General features: G+C 38.8%; 1 protein-coding gene and 1 long non-coding RNA gene across 3 annotated transcripts in view; one reads left to right on the top strand and one right to left on the bottom strand.

The window, feature by feature from the left end:
• The window catches only part of LOC146499477 (uncharacterized), a 102344-nt gene extending 99927 nt beyond the window's left edge, over positions 1 to 2417 (top strand). The window contains exon 2 of the long non-coding RNA XR_014870378.1: positions 2370 to 2417. This is a non-coding gene — a long non-coding RNA (uncharacterized LOC146499477). The remainder of the gene's footprint in view (positions 1 to 2369) is intronic.
• pacsin2 (protein kinase C and casein kinase substrate in neurons 2) lies at positions 60 to 21322 on the bottom strand. 2 transcript variants are annotated; one of them, XM_085138777.1, is made up of 11 exons: positions 21169 to 21322; positions 11567 to 11658; positions 11137 to 11293; positions 10639 to 10874; positions 8645 to 8800; positions 8251 to 8426; positions 8025 to 8145; positions 6243 to 6373; positions 3360 to 3491; positions 2094 to 2275; positions 60 to 1647 (listed from the first exon to the last, which is right to left on the bottom strand). In XM_085138777.1, the coding sequence occupies exons 2-11, from the start codon at positions 11621 to 11623 to the stop codon at positions 1535 to 1537; spliced, it is 1461 nt and encodes a 486-aa protein (XP_084994903.1). In that variant the 5' UTR covers positions 11624 to 11658; positions 21169 to 21322; the 3' UTR covers positions 60 to 1534. The 2 variants fall into 2 exon arrangements, with proteins under 2 accessions (XP_084994903.1, XP_084994905.1); XM_085138779.1 differs by lacking the exon at positions 3360 to 3491 and having other exon boundaries at positions 21169 to 21321.
• Between the last annotated feature and the right edge of the window lie 828 nt (positions 21323 to 22150).

The raw sequence follows: 22150 nt of genomic DNA, 5'->3' as shown, positions 1-22150 counted from the left end.
TCATTAGATTCATTGAAGTTATTCAAGCATTCATTGAAAATATAAGAAGAAAATCTGTATATTTTCCCAGTAAATTCATTTATTGTGATGTGGGACAACAATTACAAACCTTCCTGTGCAAGTATAACTGTCGCTGCATTTTGCTAGCAACACTCAAACATCTTTCCTCACTGATGTACAAAAACAAAACTTTTTCCTCTTCTGCTGTAGCCTGAAGGCATCAAAAGTAATAGTTATTTAATTGGTGCACTTATGAATGCTGTTTGTGAACGATGTGCAGCTCATATTTGCAAACTGTGCATTAAGGCTGTGATAGCAATGTCATAGGTCCCAAAGAAAAGGAATTTTTCACAAAACATTTGGTGATTAAAGCAACTCATATGGCCCTCTGCAGGGAAAATATAAATCATATTTACAGATATAGCAGTAACGGTCGATGAACGTTTGCCATAAACATTCAGTTAATGTACAAACCGATTCTCCATCACAACATTTCAGCATCAGAACAACAAAAGCACTTGTGGCATCATAAATTAATAATTTCCTGCACATCATCCAATCAGAATATTTGATTTGTTCTAGTATTATTAATGTATATGCATGTATGCAATACGATACTCAATTGTGGTTTTATTGCTAGAACATGAAATCTAAATTAAACAAAATATTCTCCCATAACCTGGCATGTGACAAGAATCGAGAACTGAACTTAGAAGATTCAAGTGAGAAACTTTCAGTGTTGAATGAAAAATATCTACAATCATCAGAAAGGTATGTGAGAAAGGGAGTGGGGTCAGTGGATGCAGTAAAAGTGAACAATCCATGAGTAAAAACAAATACATTCAGCTGCAGTGACTAAAGGAAGTCTACCCATGAATAAAGGTGAACTGAGGACCTTTACCATTCCTTTGAAAAACTAAATAACAACCACCACAACAGTTACAAACTGAATGGGGAAAAATCAAAACCCTGAAAGAAATGAGAGAATATAAACACTAATTTAAAATGAAGTTCATGAATCTCACAATTCAGGCCAAATAATAAAAAACATCTATGGACTGATTCTTTCAGGAGAAATGCAAGTACTGGTTATAAAAAAAGGTTCAATTCCCTTGATGAATTAAAAACGAGCTTGCATATCAAGGCTGTGTTTCGCATGCAAGACTATTTATAAGACCGTAATGTCAGTGATTTTTTCAAATGATCTAAATTCACACATTTCATTCAGTCTTATCTAATATGTACTTTAATAGCTATTTCTGTAACAGCATAAATGGGATTCTAAGTAACATCTTACACCAACAGCAAGTCTTCTTGGATCTTCCTGAAATCTTCTGGAAACTTGTAGTTTCCAACAGTGTCCACGGGTAAGAAGTGACTAAAGTGGTCCTCCTAAGCTCTACAAACCCTTCTCTTCTGTCCTCCACCAACTCCAATCCAGTCATCACAAACAAGGAAAAGAGGGCTGAAAATAAGAGCCTGTCAAGTTTCATAAAACACATTCTTCACATTTGTTTCCATCAGTGGCGATTCATTACTGGATGTCTTCCACATAGTTAGCAGGATAGAGGCCTGTTTGTCCATCCTTGAGCCTGCCTTTGCACCAGCCCTGATCGTCTTCTTCACCTATTTTGGTAAATTCATCACCTGGAAATGGGGAGAGAGAAATCTTAATCAATGTACATATACAGAAGTCATTCTAATTTGAAAGTTAAAAAAAGAATCAAGTCAGTTTACAGCAGCAGCGTCAAATATGCAGCTCTAAAATTGTTTGAGCAGAACCAAGGTCACCAGAATGCAATCTAATAAAGGGGAAGCACCTTTAGGATGTGGTTAAACAGAGTTGCATCATGGAAGTATGCATCTCCAGCAACTATATCAATATGGACTCAAATCTTTTAGGGCCGTTTCTAGCACCTTGTTGAATCGATGCCATGAAGAATTAAAGCAGCCCTGAAGACAAAGGGAGGTCCAACTCTAAGATGTGCCCTAATGAAGTGGTCATAGCTGTACATTACTGAAATTATAATCTCCTTCATAAATGATTGCTTGAGGCCAAACTGAGATGTACATGACCCCTTTTAGTCATGTACCTGCTTTGAAGCTCAGCTCATCCTGCTCCTGTCCCTCATAGTCGTAGAGAGCTTTGACAGGCACCGATACAACAGGAGAGGCCGGCTCTTCCTCGAATGGATTACCCTCACCATTGGTGGAGAAAGGGTTACCAGCTGTGTCCTCATCCGACCAGTCTGGAGTCTTCTCCGTACTGCTTGCACTGGACAGACAGACCAACCACATAGTAAAAACCTGGTATTTTGCCTCACACGTCAAAGAAAAACCGTCAAGGCAGGTGGAAAGAGTTTGGTTAGGGCAAAAAAAAAAAAAAAAGAAAAAAAAAAAAAAAAAAAAAAAAGAAAGGGGGGGGGGGGAATAAAACAAATACAGTACAGTGGAAACCCAAAAGCATAAAAATGCATCTCCAAATCCAGAAAACACTATCCTTTTGGGTCAGTCTAAACAACTGCAAGACTAAAAAGTAAGCATTTGGTTGAAACGGGATAAATGATTTCAAAATTGCATAGATGCCACTGAGAACAAGAACTTGAAGTCTATGGAGAAGAGAGAAATAATAGGGGGCAAAGCAAAAAAAAAGAAGAAAAGAAAACCATCAACGTGACATGTAAGAAAAACAAAAACCGAAGCACAACAAGATGAAGCAAGACAAATCACAATTGTCAACGCATGATTGGAGTTTGAACTCTGACCAGGAGAGGGAGCCACCTAAACATCAGAAGGAACTTGGCAGGCAAAGCTGAAACCAACAAAACCAACAAGAATAATTTACAGTCAGACCAGTTTATGGTTTCAAGGCTATTTTTGAATCCCTCCACCCATTAGGTACAACTGATATTCACAAATGAATAAAAGTTGATACACAAAACTCTTACTCATTTTGTTTTAAAGAGCCTTTTAATTATCAGCTGGGACAAAAAAAAAAAAAAAAAAAAAACAAAAAGGAAAAAAAAAGAAAAAAGGACCAATTTCAATCTAATATCCAGATCTGACTGTAAGAGAGAAACAATGCATTTCCACAGCAGAAGCATGCGCCTCCATGCGCATACACTTAACGTTCTGCAAGACATGAAACTGTTAGGGATGAAGAACAGACACAGGCTTTGTGTGAAATGCCATTCAATGACCATGCAGAGCCACAACATGACACCTGAGGAACAAGAGAAGAAAAAGTAGTGGGAAGAAACCAAGAAAAGGAAAATGCACAAGACGCGACACCAATGACGCTCCACGTAGCAAAGGTAGAAACAGAAAATTCTGCAGGTGAGCGTTTCCGGTTCACCAACGTTTTTATTTCCTCTTTATTCACAACGGTGTTGTTGACTGTGATCTCCTGCTCCACGGCAGTCTCCCCCACTTCATCGTCATCTTCGTCAAACGGGTTCGTGCCCGCAGGTGCAGCTTTTGGTACAGTCAGACTGACAACATGGGACACAGTGAGAGATTGTTGTTGACAAGCATGCATACAGAGTCACACCTGGGATTTAAAAAAAAAAGTTATGCATAACAGGAAGCAGAAGAAGATCATCGACCCATTCGATATTTTAGTCCAAAAGGAAACTAAAGGGCTATTGCTGTGATGGACTGACAGCCTATCCATGGTGTAAAGAGCTTCTCGCTCAGTGACAGCTGGGATGGGATTTAAGTTCATAAGCATCTAAGAAAATGGTTGGGCAAATGAACATGTGTCCAGTGAGGTAACAACTTTAAGTTTATCAGCACATCACACAAGTTAAAGTTGTCCTATCAGCCTTTCACTCAACCCAACAGCGAGTATCTAAACAAAACAAAGCTGGTCTTGCACAACATCATGGATTTCCCAGCAGGTTCCAGTAGTGTGCATGTAACTATAATGAGCTCTTACAGTCAGACTCCATAATCTTTTACGCCATTCTCTGGAATGAAATGAGTTTAGACATCAGTTTAAGTATCCAATCCCAAACAAGGCCAGGCATAGTCAAAGACCGTCTAATGAAGTAAATATTCAAAACTGAGTTAGACAAAAGTCTTTGCACAGTCTTCTGTACAACTCTTTGCTCAAAGTCCCTCCAACAATGTGGGCTTTACTCTATTTTTAAAAAGATGGGAAAATACTGACAGCACTCAAGAAGCAACTTTTTCTGTAAAACTTCCCATCACTGAATCATGTTTTCCGCTATCTTTAAAAAAAAAAAAAAAAAAAAAAAAAAAAAAAAAAAAAAAAAAAAAAAAACACAACACACTTGTGCACCTGCTTTTTCAGCAGGGCCGTCTGACTGTTTCCCTGTCATGGGCTACATTTTCTAAAGCTTGATAATAGAGTGTAGAAGTCTAGATGAAACACAGGCAAGCTCAGGTTATTTTAGAATTTAATCATGTCATAGAATTAGTCAGCTGAAGGTTAGAGATTTCTGTCTCTGTTGCACATTTAGCAACAGCAAGAGAGGTGGGGCTATAACTGTAGGTTTAAGGACAGCTGAAAGACCCAGTAATTTTCATATTTATATGAAAGAGTGACATCAACAAAGCATGAAACTAAACAGACAGCATTCTAGTGTGACTTGTTTTGCACTAATAAGTGCTGCATGTCATAATTATCACAAAGCTACCAAAAACATCAGTGAGCCCCTCCCTGAGCCCTTAATTGCCAGCTGTGGGTTATTTAGGTGTAAAAACCCTGTGAAGAAGTCACATGAGGGTTGTTTACATCCTATTATTGTGATTGTGTTTCAAGGAGCAAAAAACCTGAAGGCGGCCTGTATCAGAGGAAACAAGACTCCTACTCCCTGTTTATAGAAACATTTACAAAAGCAGTTATCAGTTGGCCCCAAGTACAGAAATGTGAACGCCTTTGTTTGCGTAGTCATGCTATGCTCTCCGAGTTAAGCCTGTGGCATTATTACAGCAAACACTTCTGCAGTGGGAGTCTGGTACAGTGTAACTTAGCTGACTGAAACCATCCAAAGTTGACCTCATAATCACGAATTAAAAAGACTTGACATTGCTCTAAGCAAGCTCTAACAGTTTTAAAATCAGTTTGATTCATGTCTGACACTTCGAATCAAGGACAAAGAGAGGAAAAAAAAAAAAAAAAAAAAAAGAAGAAAAACAAAAACAACAACACATTGAAAGAAAAGACAAGTCTGACACTGACTCAAAAACAAGTTTCACCATTATCCAAGTTATGACTACAGATAGGGAACAGACTTGAAACAAGTACCCATACTCACTGATGTTCAAAAAGAACCAACAATAAGCAGCATATACGGGGGAGTGGCAGCAAGTGCAATGGTAGTGGTCAGAGGCCAAATACTTTCCATGCTTGGCATTCCCTCAATCAGCTCCTCTACACACTCCTCCACAAGTTTTAAATGCACACATCTTCCTGCTTGTTAAGAGCAAACAGCAGGTGTTTGGACATTAAATGGAGAGATTACAAAGCTACAAAGGAATGTGAAGAGTTGAGGCCTCCCAAAACACACAGGCCCATAAAAACCAATTACACACACACACACACACACACACACACACACACACAATTTAACCAAGTTTTTTTATAGAGCGTATCTAAATTAGTTTTTTGTCATCATTTCCATGACTTGTCAAGTCCACAGTACTGTTGCCACGACACAGTTAACAGATGTCTAAGGTCAATTACATTCCGATCTTATCGCTTTAGAAAAACTTCATGTTATTAAAAACCGCCAGACATTTAACTTTGATAGAAGCCTTAAATCCCTTATGTATTTTATTAGATCAATGGAGTATTAACTTAACATCTTAGCCCACTTGCTTTAAGTACAGATGTCTGACTAATCAGGCCTTTTTTCAACTTGTCACTACCAATATGAATGCCTATAAAGCATGTGCGTGGGTTGTATTTTCACAGTACTTTTGGCATGCTTTCAGGTATTCACCAGCAGACTTCAGTCTCTTGACGATAACTTTATCCCAACAATCTGTATCAAAATGTTTACTGTTGCCATGGGGACGGCTGCACAACTGAACATCATTCCTGGAGCTTCCCTCATGCAAAGTTTACAGCCATTCCTTAAGAGTAGGATGCCATGCACAGGGTGCAGCAGCATCTTTGATGTGGTGAGTTTGGATAGATGTGTGTATTAAAACAGATGTTCTATTCTCTGCATGTTTGACAAAGACAGTGAACCAATGAGTTGTCAGACATCTACCTGTTGCTGGTTTTAGCAGGCTGAACAGGCTGGTCTGACCCAGCTGGACTGATGCCCGTCAATGTGATGCCCTCTGATGGCTTCTTCTTTTCTCGTCTGCTCAAGGTTCGGTTGAGGTCTACGGACCATTCCTGTTACACATTAAAAAATTACCTATTAAAAATTAACCGTACAACTGTGCCAAACTTAGCCAAGTGAAAAGAGTGAATCAACAAGCCCATGAGCTAGTACAGAGAGAACATAAGCACAGCATCTTAAACACACAGCCCCAGAGTCCCTGATCAGTTCAGCATTTCTCAAGCTGATCCACTAATTCTCAATTTTAAAACTGTGCATACATGTCTGTTTATATTGCAGTATGTAAAGGATATACAGACATATACAGCATCCATATCCCATTGAAAGAGAAATAGCACCAACAAATTTTCCCCTCAACCAAAGAGAGGAAGGTTATTCAGATTACATAATTTTATTCTTCCTTAGATGGATGCAAGCATAACCTCAGAGCTCCAGTTTCTCTGACCCCTCTGATTTATAACTTAAAACCAAAGTCTTCCATGACACAGTATCATGTGACACTGCAGAGTTCACATGAACTGCAGGAATGCCTCAGAGGCTAAAATGACGGGTCAGAGTCCAAAAGTTAGAAAGACGAAAGAAAAATTACAGCAATTCTGATATCGAGGAAAAGTAAATGTCAGGAAGCTTGAACCTTTGACTGGCACTCATAGTATTCATATATTGTCTGCATATACCACATGAAGTTTTGTCTCAGTTAAGTTTCACTAAGGCAACTTGAGTCAAAGGCACACACAGAATGAGAGAGGGTTAGTGGGAATAAATAGTCTCCCCATGGCTGCTGTGAGCGAATAGCCCTCTCATGCAGAACTCACTACAATGGACCATCTCTTAGAGGGACGAAGACGAGACCATTCCAAATTCTGTCAAATATGCGGAAAGGAAAGCAGGGGTACAACAGGTTTAATGCAGATAACACTATGTAATCCTAAACCATGTTGCTGAAACAGTTGCATAAACAAAAACAAAAAAATATCTCCATCTTGCAGGAAAATGAAGACACAGTGATGTTTTATTCAGTTTACTTAAATGTGCCATGGATAGCAGTTCTCAGTTGTGTAGAATTTAATCTAAGGGGAGATATATTCCTCTTTAAAAAAAAAAAAAAAAAAAAAAAAAAAAACGAAAAAAAGAAGAAAAGAAAAAACACACTTCCAAAAATAAGCACTGTTCAGACAGAAAAAGTGGAAGAAGTTGCCTCACTGGAACAACTATGCCTGCAAGAGTATTCAAAAACACTATAAATTGTATCAGTGGAAGCGCATGCAGCTTTACGCGCAGACAGATTTACTTCCACCTCTGGTGTCTCAATGCCAAGAGTGACAGAAGGCTATATCTCCTGCTTGGGCCAAATTCTTTACTTCCCTTGAAACTTTTTCATTCAGATGTTTTCCCATTTCTGACCTGTGGTGCTTACAGCTGCACCTCAAGAGTACCCGCAGCTCTTAAGATACGCTTCCTAAAGTACTTTAATTCATTCTTAAATTACCCTACTGAATAATATATAACAGCTATTAGTGTATATCATCATCTCATCAAGTCTGCAACAACAACTCACTCTTTGGAGTGACAGAAGTCAAACAGAGTGTCCGGTTCGGATGTAAAAACTATTTGGAAACCTCTAGCCATTGCTCTCAGAGCTCAACCCTTTCCCTAGCAGATTTACACTCATGCATTAAATAAGTGTGGTCTTTAGTACATTACCTCAAACTGGGGCCAGTTCATTGGCATTCCAGGACCATGATTGGACCGGAACCATTTTAGGTCCTCTTCAGGATCGGTGCCAGAGATTGTGTCTTCCAGTGTGTGGTAAACTCCCTGATATCTACAATGACAAAGGGCAAGGGATACACTTTAAGCGCAACTATTCAAAGCTCCAACTTCTCCCACATCTGTGTCTTTCTGAAAGGGATGGTATGTCATTTCTGACCTGTGATTGGTTGAGAGGTCCAGGTGCTGCTTAACCTCCAGCAGCACCTCTTTGAAAAATTGAATGCGCTTGTCTTCAAACTGCTGGCACTGCTCGAACACTTGTTCCATGTTTTCCATGTACTGAGGGGTCAATTTGTCAAGCTCCTCGATGGATTTCACATAACGTTCTTTAGTCTGAAAGGTAAGGAGGGAAGGAATGATAAATCACATTTAACAAACAAAATACCCCAAAACAAACATAAACCTCACACAGATTCCCACATTCAGCTAGGAAAGGGGGGGGGAAAAAAAAAAAAAAAAAAAAAAAAAAAAAAGGGGGGGGGGGGGGACAAAACAAAATGTCCTCCCAGTTACAAGCCTCCCTCTTAGTCTCTTGCCACAGGAAACTGTACCTTCTGGACCTCTTGCTGACACTTTTCCACCTTTTCCTGGAGTTTCTTTTGGGCTTCAGGGTTATTGTTGCTCTCGAGTTTGCTGTTAGTCTCCCTGCTGGCTGCAAGCTTCTCTTCTTTACAAGCAGTGTGGTAGGCCTTCTTCAAAATCTCTACCTGCAGGTTTGATGGTTAAAGTAAAATTAAGGAAATGACACAAGTCGTGTGTAACCAGGTAACTTGAAACAGTGTGAGGAAGTGTGGAAAGAGTTGTTAACACTGGTATCTGAAGATATAACCACCTCTTTACCCAGCCTTAATTTATGTGGAAACTTTCAGTAGAGTATCTAAGCAAACAACATTTGGTATGCTTTCCAAAATGTTCAAGTGGCTGCCTTCACATTTATGTGAAACTGATGACCGCACTTGTTCACCGAAAAAGCAGAACTTTTTAATGTCATTTGTAATCATTAACAACAAGAACATAACAACAACAACATAAACAACAAGAGCCAGCCCTGATTTTTAAGTTATAACAGACATTTGTGTGTTTTCTGAATAGAAAAAAAAAATTTAATGTCCACAAAAACAAAACAAGGCGGCTCGGGCCTATGAATAAAATACTTCATAGTCAGTTTTGAAGGCAGGTCCAATACTGACACACTACCCACTTCCCCCATGTCAGCTAGCCAGTTAATTACCCTCATTTTCTCTCTGCCATTCATCGCTTGTCCTTGCCCATCTGGTCAATAAATCTCCATCACAAAACTGTTTTGCTCAATGACAGGTCAGGATGTCACCATCCCCTGTGACATCATACTCACAGGAAGTAGTGGGTGGGAGCCTGAAGGTTGCAACATGCCCTGTCATAAATATGCCCAGGAAGAAGGGGGGGGGGGGGGGGGGGGTAGGTTCCGACAAGTAAACAGGCTAAAATAAAAGTAGCAGTAGGAAATACATTGACCTCATTTTCAACCAAAGGAGTCCATTTCCTTTCCTATGCCTGGCAGTAACCTTCAAAATCAACACTAACCTGACCAGATACAACTGTGCTTGTGCTCTGGTGTTGTTTAAGACATTGTTTGCTCTTCTTTCCATGACTACCAATGAGTCAGTAAAATGTATTCATGAGAACTGAGGGGTAAAATTTATAGCTGTGATCAGCAAGATAATAAATGACTTCCTTGCTTTAGATAAGATGGCAAAACTGGAAAGCTTGCTAAGCACCAAACAGTTTATTAACATGTGCTAACTGTATGCAGCCAAAGTCCTGAAGCAGACAAAAGGACTCGCTCGATTTTATCAAAATCCACCGAGTGCATTTCATTTTGTGACCCACAGACCATAGAAAGTGAATGACATTAACAAATTAAAGTGAAAATGAGCAAAAATAATAGCCATCACTTTAAGTTGAGAAATTTTACTCTGCCCTATCCAACTTCAACGAAGCACAATTGAAAAAAAAAAAAAAAAACTACCAGAGGGATTCTGCTGAATGCCATATGAGTTATAAGAAAGATGGTCCTTCCTCAGCAACAAAGGTGTGTTAACACCCTGTTTTTTGATCATCTGACATGCAACCATGGTTGCATATAAAAACCAAAAAGTTAAAAATGAACTTCACAAGAGAAATGACATTCTCTGACTGCTGAGATCATCTTGTGATAAATATAGCAGTTTTTAAAATTGAGTAATTAAGTACTTCCACCTCTTGAGATAGTCACCCTTAAAACTTTCTTTTTGTGACATTCCTTGTTTGGTAGCTTGTTAGCCTGTCTTTTCAGGCTACAGACCACACAACTAGAGGATGAAATTTAAATGAGAACAAAGTGATGTGTGTGCCAGACTAAAATTTGTAAAGCCCAATTGTGATTTGCAGTCCTCAAATGTGAAGCCTGACCTAAATGTTTAGTTCTAGAGTAAAGCTGACGCTGCTCATGATTTATTAAAGCTAAACTACACTTTTCCTACTCGCATCAAATGTCCTGAGCTCATGAGAAGTTTGAAATTCACACCTCTTTGAGTTTCTTGGCCCAGGGTTTTTGAGCCTTGCGGAAGCCATCTTCAGTCTCTTTAGTCTCTTTGAAGCCACCGATCATCTGTTTGTGGAAGGACTCTCTCTGCCAGTTCTTCAGCTTCTCATAGTCTTCCCCCATCAATGCTGCTTTCACCTCCATGTGAAGCTCGCTCACCTTCTCTGCCTCAGTACACAGAGCAGCCCACGCTCGCTCCAGCGTGCCATATTGAGGTCCTGACGGCAGAGTTATTGAGAAAATTCACGCTTAGATTCAACTTGAGCTCAAATTTCCCCATTGTTGATGATGAATCAGCACATTGTTCTGGGTGATAAATACATTAGAAAGATTAACATGCTACAATAATTATAATTTATTGTAGGCTTTTCGCCTTAAGGCAACTGAACTGGCACAGTATAAACTACACTCAATTTACCTAAGAAAAAGCAAAATCTCTATGTATATAAAAAAAATTAACTTTGTACAATTTAATCTTACCTTTCTCTACAAGTTGCCGCCAGCGCTTCCCCCATTCTGTGAGCTGCTGTGCGTAGGCCTTTTCAATACGCGCCCGCTCATGAATGCAGTTCATGAGATCTGTGCAGAGCCGACTACCATCGTCTACCCGTTTCACGGTGCGCTTGTAATTTCCAACCTGCAAACCAGAAAATAAAACTTGATGGATATACAGAAAGAAAGAAGAAAAAAAAAAAAAAAAAAAAGGAACTACAGTGCTTGTTTTCTATTAAAGGGCTTTTTTTTGGAGAGCAGTTACACCCCTCCCAAGAATGATTTAGAGCATCATTTTATTATAATTGATCCTCAATCATTTGCTTGACTTGAGCCATTTAAAAAAAAAAAAAAAAAAAAAAGTGTAAATAACCAAGTTACAAACTGTAGAACAGAGGAAAGATTTAATGCATCTCACCTCCCAGAAGCTGTCACTGGAGACATCAATCATGGAGTCATCATAGGTGCCTGACATGGCTGCTGCCCAAAGCTACACTTAGTGTGTGGGTCCTAGAGAAAACACACGCCAAAATTAAAAGTCAGAATATCCATGTTATGAGCACAAACCACCCTCCATTTAAAAAGGTTCAAGGCTTTTTACAATCAGTCTAGTTCACATGTTATTACAGAAACTTTCTCTTTCACAAATGTGTGGGGGGGAGACAAGCTGATGTTCATAAACAAAAAGGAGGAAGGGAAACATTTTAAACACCATCTCAAATTTGTCTTCCCTCCATGCATTACAAAACCACCAAGAAAACAGCATTTAGTCAACATCACTGTTCTCTCACAAAATTCCACAGAGACTACAGCTGTGTTCAGACGCAGATAAGATGGTGAAAGATAAAAGGTTCAGAAGAGCAGTTCAGACAGGTGCAGAGTGTGTGATCTGGTTCGATAATCTTGGCCAGCAGGTGGGTCCCCCACGCCCCCACCAGCACATATGACAAGTTGAAACCACAGCGGCTACTCACAGAACACTGAGTCTCTATTATCGCAAAAAGAGAAACCATCAAGAGGCGCACAGCGGGCAGCTTCCGTTTCCTCCAGACTAGTACGACAGTCTGTGCTCTGTTACTGCTCGAGTCCTCGCATCCAGCATTTCAAACTCAAAAGCCTCAAAAAAAAACAGGCAGTTTATTCTTCCCTTCACTCCTCTCTGCTAAATTTCTCACTCCTATCCTTCCTCTCATCCTCATCAGCTTGGAGGCCCTTTTCATTCTAGTATCTCATATACATTTTCAGATCAGAGTTAAATCTAACAGGATGCAAATGCTTCTCAAATGGGCACTTCAAAGTGTATTTGAACTTTCACCCAACAAAGTCTGTGCTCAGTTGCACTTAGAGCAGAAGCAATTTGAAGTTTTTAATAATGCTCAGATGCTGAGGTAGTTTATATTCTCTAGATTACCCCGTAAAGTCAAATGTGGCTTCCAATGTGTGTCTCCAATAAAAACATAGCAAATTAAAGCGTTCATGTTCTACCTCGATTTTTTTTTTTTAGATCTGTAACTTACAAAAAAAACAACAACAACCAAACAAACAAAAAAACCACACACTTTTAGATGCATTCACACCCACAGTGAGTTTAGCAGTTTTATCAAAGTCTTGTAAAACTCCCCCAGTAGTCACTTTTACTTTTTAAAAACAAAACAAAAAAACAACTTATAAATCGAACAATTCTCACCCCCAATTGAGAGCTGTCCACTTCCGACTGGATCACACAAGATTCAGTTTAGTGCCAAGTATGAACACACTGGGCCCCTTTCAGCTGAGCGAGACAGTGAGAAGATGAGGCCCACTGCTCTGTGGGTCTGTTCATCAATGGTCAGTGGCCCATGGCCTCCAGGGCAGGACTTGGACAGAGGGTAGTATTGTGGTGTCCACAGGCCAGGGAGGCAAATGAACAATTTTCTCTTAAACTGTGAAGTTATGTCGGTCTAACAGCCAATACACACACTCAGAAGAAACTATGCAACAACAGATGGTGTGCCACCATTTCTAGATATTTTTTCCTTTTTAAGAAAAAAAAAAGAAAAAAGAAGAAGGAGGTGAACTTTAATTTTCTCATAAATGACAGCTTTAATAAGCTGTAGTTGTGGAGCATTTTGTCTGCATCAAAAAGTTATAGTCCAGTTATAACACCATTCCTGACTCAGTTTATTATTGTTAAACGGGTTACTTCTCTAAATCAGAGCACTATTTCAATTTCAGTATTTGTGCATGTAAGCTACACACTATATAGAGAATCAGAGAAAACAAAAATACTGAGTTAAAAATGAGCAAAATGGGTCCCTTTTAAGTTAACACCACACACCCTGTTCAGTCATCATACACTTTTGAACCAGTGATGGGTGGAGAAGGGGAAAGTAACCTTGAGCTCAAACATAACAGACTTGACTGATTAGACGTGACCGTATAGTGCAAAATTCACAATTTTCTTTGTAGACCATCCTTCATAAGCAATCATGTAAGAGGTATAGATGATCAAAATCTCAAAAGAGACAAGCCAGAAGAGAGTAAATGATGAGCATGTGACCATTAAACCTCAAACACACACCTCTTCATAACAAAATTAATTAGAGCCAATTTCCAAGAATTAAGGGGCATGTGCAATCCTGTCGTCCTGTCCCTCCTACCAGCTGTTTCAAACAGTGGACTACACAACACAAGCTGCTTGTTTGGGTGACAGGAAGAGAGAAAACAAAACAAAACAAAACAAAACAACGCCCAAACAAAAACAAAGGTGATGTCACAGGGGCAAGGATATTTGAAACCAGCAAGAAAATTCAACAGAAACCTCCAATAACATCGTAATGACCTAATATGAGTAAGCCAATAACAACTGTAGTAATACACATACACATTTCTGTTTTGCTACTCATGGGAGGGGATGAAACTGAGAATATGACTTTGCCTTTACAAGATACATAGACATCAACATTTTGAGATGTGTTCATGTGCTTGGGGATATGAAAACTCAGTTTAAACTACGTGCTTATATTCTCAGGATACAAATATGTTTGAGCAGGTGATTGTTCTAGTAGCTACATTCAAAATGAACAAGGATGAATAGAACAATCTGTTATGCAGTTAAAAGAAACTTAAATCTCCACAAAAACTGAATTCCTATGAATTCCTTTATAGGAAAACCTCTGCACACCCTTGGCTCTGAAGGACATTGTGTCGACTGTGCTAAACAATTGAACACAGCTTGAGCCAGAACTGTAAACAATGGTGTTGACTAAGCTGGGGTCTGAAGTCCACTCAGTCTGTCACTGTAGGAGAACGCTGGAAATTTCAACACTATGCTGCTATGCCCAAGCAAAAAACACTTAAATATGCGGAAACTAAAGTCGAGAGTGTTTATCGTTTAAATTTGAATTGAATAAAAATGACAAGTGTCTTTCTAAATGTATAATTTAATCAAGACTATAGACTGCCTTAGATTACAGGCTTAGAAATTGCATAATCACTGAAGTCTGATAAGTGTATGTACTAGCCACAGTGGAATTTAATTGCTGACAATAGCCTTAAGATAGAAGTGAACAAATACATTCCTCAGTGCCTGACTGAGCCATGGCATGTTAAGTAAATTCCCATACTGTCACTACTTGAACCCATTTTGCAAAAAACACACCAAAGAGCTGTTCTACGAATTGAGTTCAACATAGCCAGGCTTTCTTCGAGTTAGCTGGACTGACAAAACCCCAAACAGAGATAACAGTATCTTGATAGCGGTTATCAACTTTCTTTGCCAGCCCTGGCTCTCTGAGTGCCCACATGAAAGGGTGAGTTTGACACATCATTTCCCTTTTTTGCCACATCAAAGACTCAAGTTCTACACTGAACGATACCGCATACTTCCAAAGAAAGGGGTAAATATACCAACACAAAAGGTGCTGCATAAAATCAAGAATCTTTGAATGAAAAAAAAAATAAAAAATAAAAAAAAATTCCAGCATCGTTTTTCCAGGTTCAAAGAACTCTCTGGTGCGTGTTTATGTACACAAGTAGATAACTAGGGCAATAAGTCTTTAACTTTAATTGAAATCTATGCATTGTCTTTTTTGGGCTATGTGTTAAAGAAAATTTATTTTATGCTTAAGTAAAGGAAGTGCCATCATAATGAAAATATAATCATATTGATTTAATTTTGCTTTCAGGAAAGACCAAAACCTTGCTTGAGGATGCATTGGGAGGGTTTGGTACCAACAGTTCTGTATGCAAGAAAAAACAGGCCAAAGTGATGTACAGTTTGCACTATGATAACTTTACAACAGATTCCTTTGGTGCTACAGTTTTGCAGGCTGGAGATCTTATATTAATAATCATAATTCTATAATAAGCTGCATGTTACTGAAGTCTGAGTCGGATAAAGTGGAAATTATAGCAGACTTTACACTGGAAAAGGTTATGTGGTCAGCATAAGTTGCTATGGCGCTCTTCCCAGGTTAAAAGGGAACCACCTTCATTACACTGAAAAGCTTGACATAACTCACTAACCCATTAATCTTGCTTTGAAATACACTTGTCAGGCTGTCTGTTTGGAAAGTAGTATTAGTGGTTTCTTTTATGAATGGTTTAAAAAGCAGACTCCGAATAGGGTGAGCATGGCCCGATGAGGCATAGTTTACTTCTGCTTAAGTGTTGAAACCCTATTGAAACAAACAGTAAAACAGGACAGGTTGAGCATATGATTTTATTCAAAATAATAATAATAATAATAGTAATAATAATAACAACAACAATAAAATCATCTTCCTTAAAATCATATTTTTTAAATAGATATGATTAGTATAAAGCAAGCTCAAGTCTGCTCAATACTCTTATATGAATGATATTAACTTCTAAAACAGTTTACTGTTATTTTAGCTGTTGTAACAGTTCTAAGGCTGTAAAGGTTCAAGAAGGATGCATTCGGACCACCACATATCTTTAGGCATATATGCATATATGTGCTGATTTATAATTTCTCCTCATTGGGCATAACAAAATGTCAAAATGTGATATTTTGTCATTATGTAGGACACAGGGATAACTGATAAATGCTGTGCATTCCCTCATAAAAACAGGACATTGACCAGTGCTGATGAATGGCAAAAGATGACCATTTTATTAAAAGCATATGAACACTTACTGTAGTATGCTGTCAAGAAGTGAGAAAGCCTGAGTCACTTCTGTAAAAAGACACGAGCTCCCAGAGACTTCTGCAAATGGTGGGAAAGACTGCTAAGCAAAACACCCCCTTTACCAGGGGCATATTCCTTTCCATAAGCTACCAGTAGACTGACTTCCCATTGCCTGTTTATGTTCCTCAGAATGTCTTTATATCAGTGGTTGAGAAACATAATCAGAACACCAGATGATGCAAAGCAAGTGGTTTGATGAGGATTTGTTATACGATGGCCATTTTCAGCAAAAACAACATTTAATAGTGAAACACATATTGCTCCATTCATGTGACACAATCTCATTCTGCCTCCATCTAAATGCATTCAGTAATTGGAGGTATCCTGAGGGCTTCTGTGTCAGTTTTTGTTGCCTGACAAATACATGTTAGTCTGGATATCTTCCAGCATAAGCAAGAACCCACAACTTATAGCAAATGCGGATGTGCCTTTTCATTTCATTTTATATTTTTTCCTCAGATTATAAGATTTGCAAGAATTTTTGAATGGGCCAGTAATGACACCAGGATTGATAGATATTTAACTGTCTGAAAACTGGGTTGCCACGATTAGTCGACTAGTCACGATTACGTTGACTATCAAAATCGGCGACAACAAATGTAATAGTCGGTGCGTCGTTTAAAGCCTTGTAAGATCCTAAAAGACGCAGGAGTTAGTAGGATTTAAGAGTGTAATAACGGACTGAAACAGAAGATGGCAGCATTGCATGTACAAGGATGCCAGCTGCCGTTAAACCCTGAAGTAGAAGAACTCCGGTATCGTAGCTGTGTCCAAATTCAGGCCGCATCCTTTGGAGGCCGGATTTGAAGGCCGATTACGTTACAGCGGCGTGACAAAGACTTTCCAAATTCAAAGACGCCTCCATTGCGGTTGACAAATGCGTTCTTCATTTCCCCAGCGTAGCCCAACCCATCCCAGGATTCATAGCGCAGCCCAGCCAATTCCAGTTTCCAACAATGGTGGCAGCTACTTAGTTTTAATATTACTCTTTCTGGGTCACAAAATAAACTTTTAAGATGTTTTCAGGCGAGAATGTAGCTGTGTAAATTTCAAATATCTGATCGGTTTATCAAGACGTCACATATTTGTAAAAGTGCTCCGATGTTTTCGGAGACATCTGTTACCCACCAGCTCGATAGCTAGCCCGGGGGTTTAAATGGTCACTCGAGCCAGCGAGAACTGCGGACTCCCGGCAAATCGTTTTCAAACCCCCCGCGGACTTTCGCTACTCAGGTTAAACATGATATACAAGTCACTTAGATAACTTAAAACTGTTATTGTTCGGCTTTTTTTAGTGTTTTATTTGTTCCTGAGTAAATCGGTCTGGCTGAGATTAAAGTTATAGTTTTCCCACAGCTGAATAAACGTCAAACAGAAAACTGATTAAACGGAAGTGTGAGATGGTCGAGAATTTACTCCAGTGTCCTGTTATATTTTAGATAGCAAGGAGCAGACGGCTGAGTTTATTAAACTCCACTGAGACAATCTGCAAATTTTATTAAAAGTTTAATAAACTATCATCTTGTCTTTATTTTTAGTTTGCACATACCTTAAACACTTCAAGCTGTAATGGTAGTTGTACAAGTCCAGACGCATGCTGGTGCAATAAGCTGTATGTTTTACGTCCAATGGATGCATGATCTGATTAGTCGACTAGTCGCAAAAAATAATCGGTGACTAGAAATATGTGTTGAAAGCTAGTCACATGGAAGTTACTTACCCGAGCAGGGATGATTTTGTTTTGTTTTGTTTTGCATGTTTCCATTTTACTTTATTGTAGTACAAAGCAGCTGCAATCTCTGTGGTGGAGAGTGCAGCTGAGCTGATCTATCCCTTCAATATTGCACTTTCACTGCAGGGCATTGTTTAATACCAACTGTGCTAAAGGAGGAAAGAAAAAAAACAACAAAAAAAACTTGTGCACTCAGGAGTAGTAGTATCCACCAATAAATAAAATCACAGGCCATGACCTTTAATATCTATCACTCTCAGTCAACTCTGCCCTCTTTTCCTCACTTGAGCTCAACAGCTGCTCTTAAAGGAATATGGCCTTTCCAGAACAGCATCTGTGGCCCTTACAGAGATCACTGGTAGAACTTAACTATAGTTAAGAAGCCTCAGATCTCTACACAATGAAACCGCTGGTCCGTCAACACCCTGTTAACTGTAGCCTCAACATCACTGATCAGTCCCCCTGTTGCTCAGTGGACAAGGATAAACAATGGCATTTGTTCCACAATTTCAGGCACTTTCCACTGGGTATGCCAGCAGCATGGAGAGAAACATAATGGAGGGAAATCCAGTATTACATGAAAGGGAAAGAGGAGATTGTTACATCACCACCGGGCATGTTTTCCTGTGGAAGCCCCAGTCTTGCATTATGAGCAGTATGCAAAGTCTTCAGCAAGGTAGGGCTGCCACAAACAATTATTTTGATAGTCGACTAGTCACCGATTATTTTTGCGATTCGTCGACTAATCAGATCATGTATCCATTGGACGTAAAACATACAGCTTACTGCACAAGCATGCATCTGCTCTTATAGAACTATCATTAGCTTACAGCTTTAAGTGTGTAAGGTATGTGCTAACTAAAAATAAAGACAAGATGATAGTTTAATAAATGTTAATGAAATTTACAGATTGTTTCAGTGAAGTTTAATAAACTCCTTGCTATCTAAAATATAACGGGACACCGGAGTATATTCTCCAGCATCTCACACTTCTGATAATCAGTTGTCTGCTTGACATTTATTCAGCTGTGTAAAAACTATAACTTTATTTCTCAGCCAAACCGATTTACTCAGGAACAAATAAAATACAAAAAAAAAAAGCCAAACAATAACATTTGTAAGTTATCTAAGTTACTTATATATGTTTAACCTGAGTAGCGAAAGACGGTGGTGGGTTTGAAAACGATTTGCCGGGAGTGTGGTGTTCTCACGGGCTCTAGTGAGCCTTGCCCCCGGCCAGCTATCAAGCTAGTGGGTAACAGACGTCTCCGAAAATGTCGGAGCGCTTTTGAAAATATGTGGTGTCTTGATAAACTGAGCAGATATTTGAGGTTTACACAGCTACATTCTCGCCTGAAAATATGTTAAACGTATATTTTGTGACCCAGAAAGAATAATAAGAGTAATATTAAAACTAACTAGCTGCCGCCATTGTTGGAAACTGAGCTGGGCTGCGCTATGAATTCTGGGACACAGATTCTTCTTCTTCGGGGTTTAACGGCAGCTGGCATCCTTGTACATGCAGTGCTGCCATCTTCTGTTTCAGTCCGTTATTACACTGTTAAATCCTACTTATTTCTGCATCTTTTGTGATCTTACAAAGCTTGAAACGACGTGTCTACTATTAAATCAGTCGTCGACGTAATCGTGACTAGTCAAGTAATCGTGGCAGCCTTATAGCAAAGAACCGCAAACAAGTAATCTACCAACTGTTACAAATCAATTTCTTATCCTTATTTTTGTTTATAAATGCATTGGCATAAAAGATGTGATAAAAAAAAAAGTACTCTTTTTTTTAACTGTAATAAGAAGTCCTAATCTAAAATAAATAAGGATTATGTTGAACTGTGAATTAGGTCTGGGCAATTAATTCAATTTAAAACTCAATTATCTACCAGTTACGAACACAATATTCACATTCACTGCTTGAGTCAAGAGGACCAAAAGAAAGCCTTCAGTCAAAAAACACCAATGTAAAAGTTCTCTTGGGCACAGATTTTATGCCCAAGTAAATACAAAAGTTACTTTTCTTTAACCAATCCTGGAAAGCCCAAATATATTTGGTGGCCACCAAAACTTCTTATTTAGAGGAAAAACAGCTGCACAAGTGTCCTCAGCATGAATTGGAACACCCATTCTAAGTTTAGCTTGGTTATGTGAAGGGCCAATCATTTTGGATGTCCCCCCCCCTAAAAAAAGGAACCAGGTGCATTTTCACTACTGCTTTACCCTGACAACAAAACTACACATACAAAACACAAGGACCTCAAATCTCCGCCTTGGTATCCATCTCTAAATTCTCCTGCTACATGATGACTGATAACTTCCACTCATTCATGGCAAATGTCATGACCATTAGGTGTTTTGTTATAGTCCGTCCCCAAAGCTCTGAGCAATATAGACACAGACTGTCGGGATATGTGCAGCACAGGAGAGAAGGAGGGCAGAACTTGGCAGCCAGATGACACTGCAGCAAACTGAGCAGAGCAGAGCAGATCAAGAGGGCATGTGTCAGAGCTCAGACAAACATACCAATCTATTAGTTTCCACGGAAAATGTTAAAATTATGTAATGCTGCGAGCACAGCGTGCAAGCTAGGAGGTTATCTTTACTTGCGAAACCTGCCCCGCCCTTTACCACTTCAGCTCCAGACTCGCATTACAAAAACGTGAGAACAGTTGAGGTGAAACATCTTAAAGCAGCTGACCGACTCTGCTTTATAACAATAACATCAAATCCCACATAACTCACGGTGACATTTAGTACATTACCACTTAACTGGGCTGGCTTAAGTCTTACTACAGGTCCCCGGAATATCCAAGTTACTGCAACCGTGATAATAGTCAGTAGTGAACTAGTTCAACTTCACTTTTACACTCCATGACACACCCGAAACCACTTTAGCGCTACCATTAACTGACCTTTCCCACGACTAAATACCGGTTCTCGTGTTTGTAAAGCCAACTTCCTTCAAGTGCGAATTAATAAAGTTAGCCCTCAGTTAGCTCCAACATTAGCGAATAAGCCACAGCCCCTTCAGTTAATAAAAGTAAGTTAGTAAAAGAGCACAACGTAAAAGTATCTATGTAAACTCACCTTAAACTTGTCCTATTGAGGATTTATGTTCTAACGAAGAGTTACTGGTCCCAGTGGTGCCAATTTACAAATCTTTTCGCCGTTTTTCTGCTCAGCAGCGGCACCATGGATCAACTGACTGAAACAGCCGTGTCAGTTATAAGCAGACGACCCTGCACATCCGGTCAAGATTTTCACAATATGACTGCGAGGACAGGCGATGACGTATATATAACGCCAAGCAAAGAGTTTCACAGAGATCATAGAGCTGAAGGAGACTGCTTGAATTAAATTACACACTTTATTAAGCAAACAGCTCATGTGAGAGCTTTAAAACAATTAAATAATGAAATGCATAACAAAAAAGTCCTTTTTTTGTTTTCCATAAATAATGTTTGATTTTACAGCTTTCGCTTGAAAATATTTGTGCTCATATGTTTGCAACTTTTAACAAAAACAAGGTTTTTTTTGGCAAATAAAATAAGTATGTAAACAAATTTTATGGTTATAGCATATTCAAAACAAAGGTGCTATACCATAAAACATACCACAACAATACAAATAAATAATAATAAATATTAGATTTAAACAGCACACTATATCATGGTATTTACATAAAATTATACAAGAGACTGTCATCCAGCCACAGTTCCAGTGATCAACCACTTCCAAAATCTTCATATAAAGTATGTCTTCAGATTAAAGAGAGACATTGCAAGTAAATCATGGTCATGGTGGTAATGTATTCTATCTCTCTCTCTCTCTCTCTCTCTCTCTCTCTCTCTTTCCCTCATTATATATGTATATCCAGGATTTTTCATTTATCTATATATTTTTTAAATTATTTACTCCAAAAATATTTTTATACAGGTTTAAAATACATTTTAATTAATGAAATGGCAAAAAGAAAAAAAGAAAAAGAAAAGACACTTGGCCTTAACTGTATGTGGACCAATAGGGACCCTCAAAGGCTTATTTTAAACAAGAAATAAATTACTTGTGG

Source organism: Neolamprologus multifasciatus, chromosome 17 (genome assembly GCF_963576455.1).
Source record: "Neolamprologus multifasciatus chromosome 17, fNeoMul1.2, whole genome shotgun sequence".
NCBI classification, from domain to species: domain Eukaryota; kingdom Metazoa; phylum Chordata; class Actinopteri; order Cichliformes; family Cichlidae; genus Neolamprologus; species Neolamprologus multifasciatus.
Note: the sequence above shows the minus strand (reverse complement) of the source record. Positions and strands in the feature narration are given on the sequence as shown.

Bases quoted from the DNA above. Each gene is read 5' to 3' on its own strand.
- pacsin2 (XM_085138777.1), bottom strand. From the start codon at position 11,623: ATGTCAGGCACCTATGATGACTCCATGATTGATGTCTCCAGTGACAGC. The intron at 8,801-10,638 runs GTGTGAATTTCA...TCAAACCTGCAG, and splicing joins GGGCCAAGAAACTCAAAGAG to GTAGAGATTTTGAAGAAGGC. The intron at 1,648-2,093 runs GTACATGACTAA...CCCCATTTCCAG, and splicing joins TGAGCTGAGCTTCAAAGCAG to GTGATGAATTTACCAAAATA.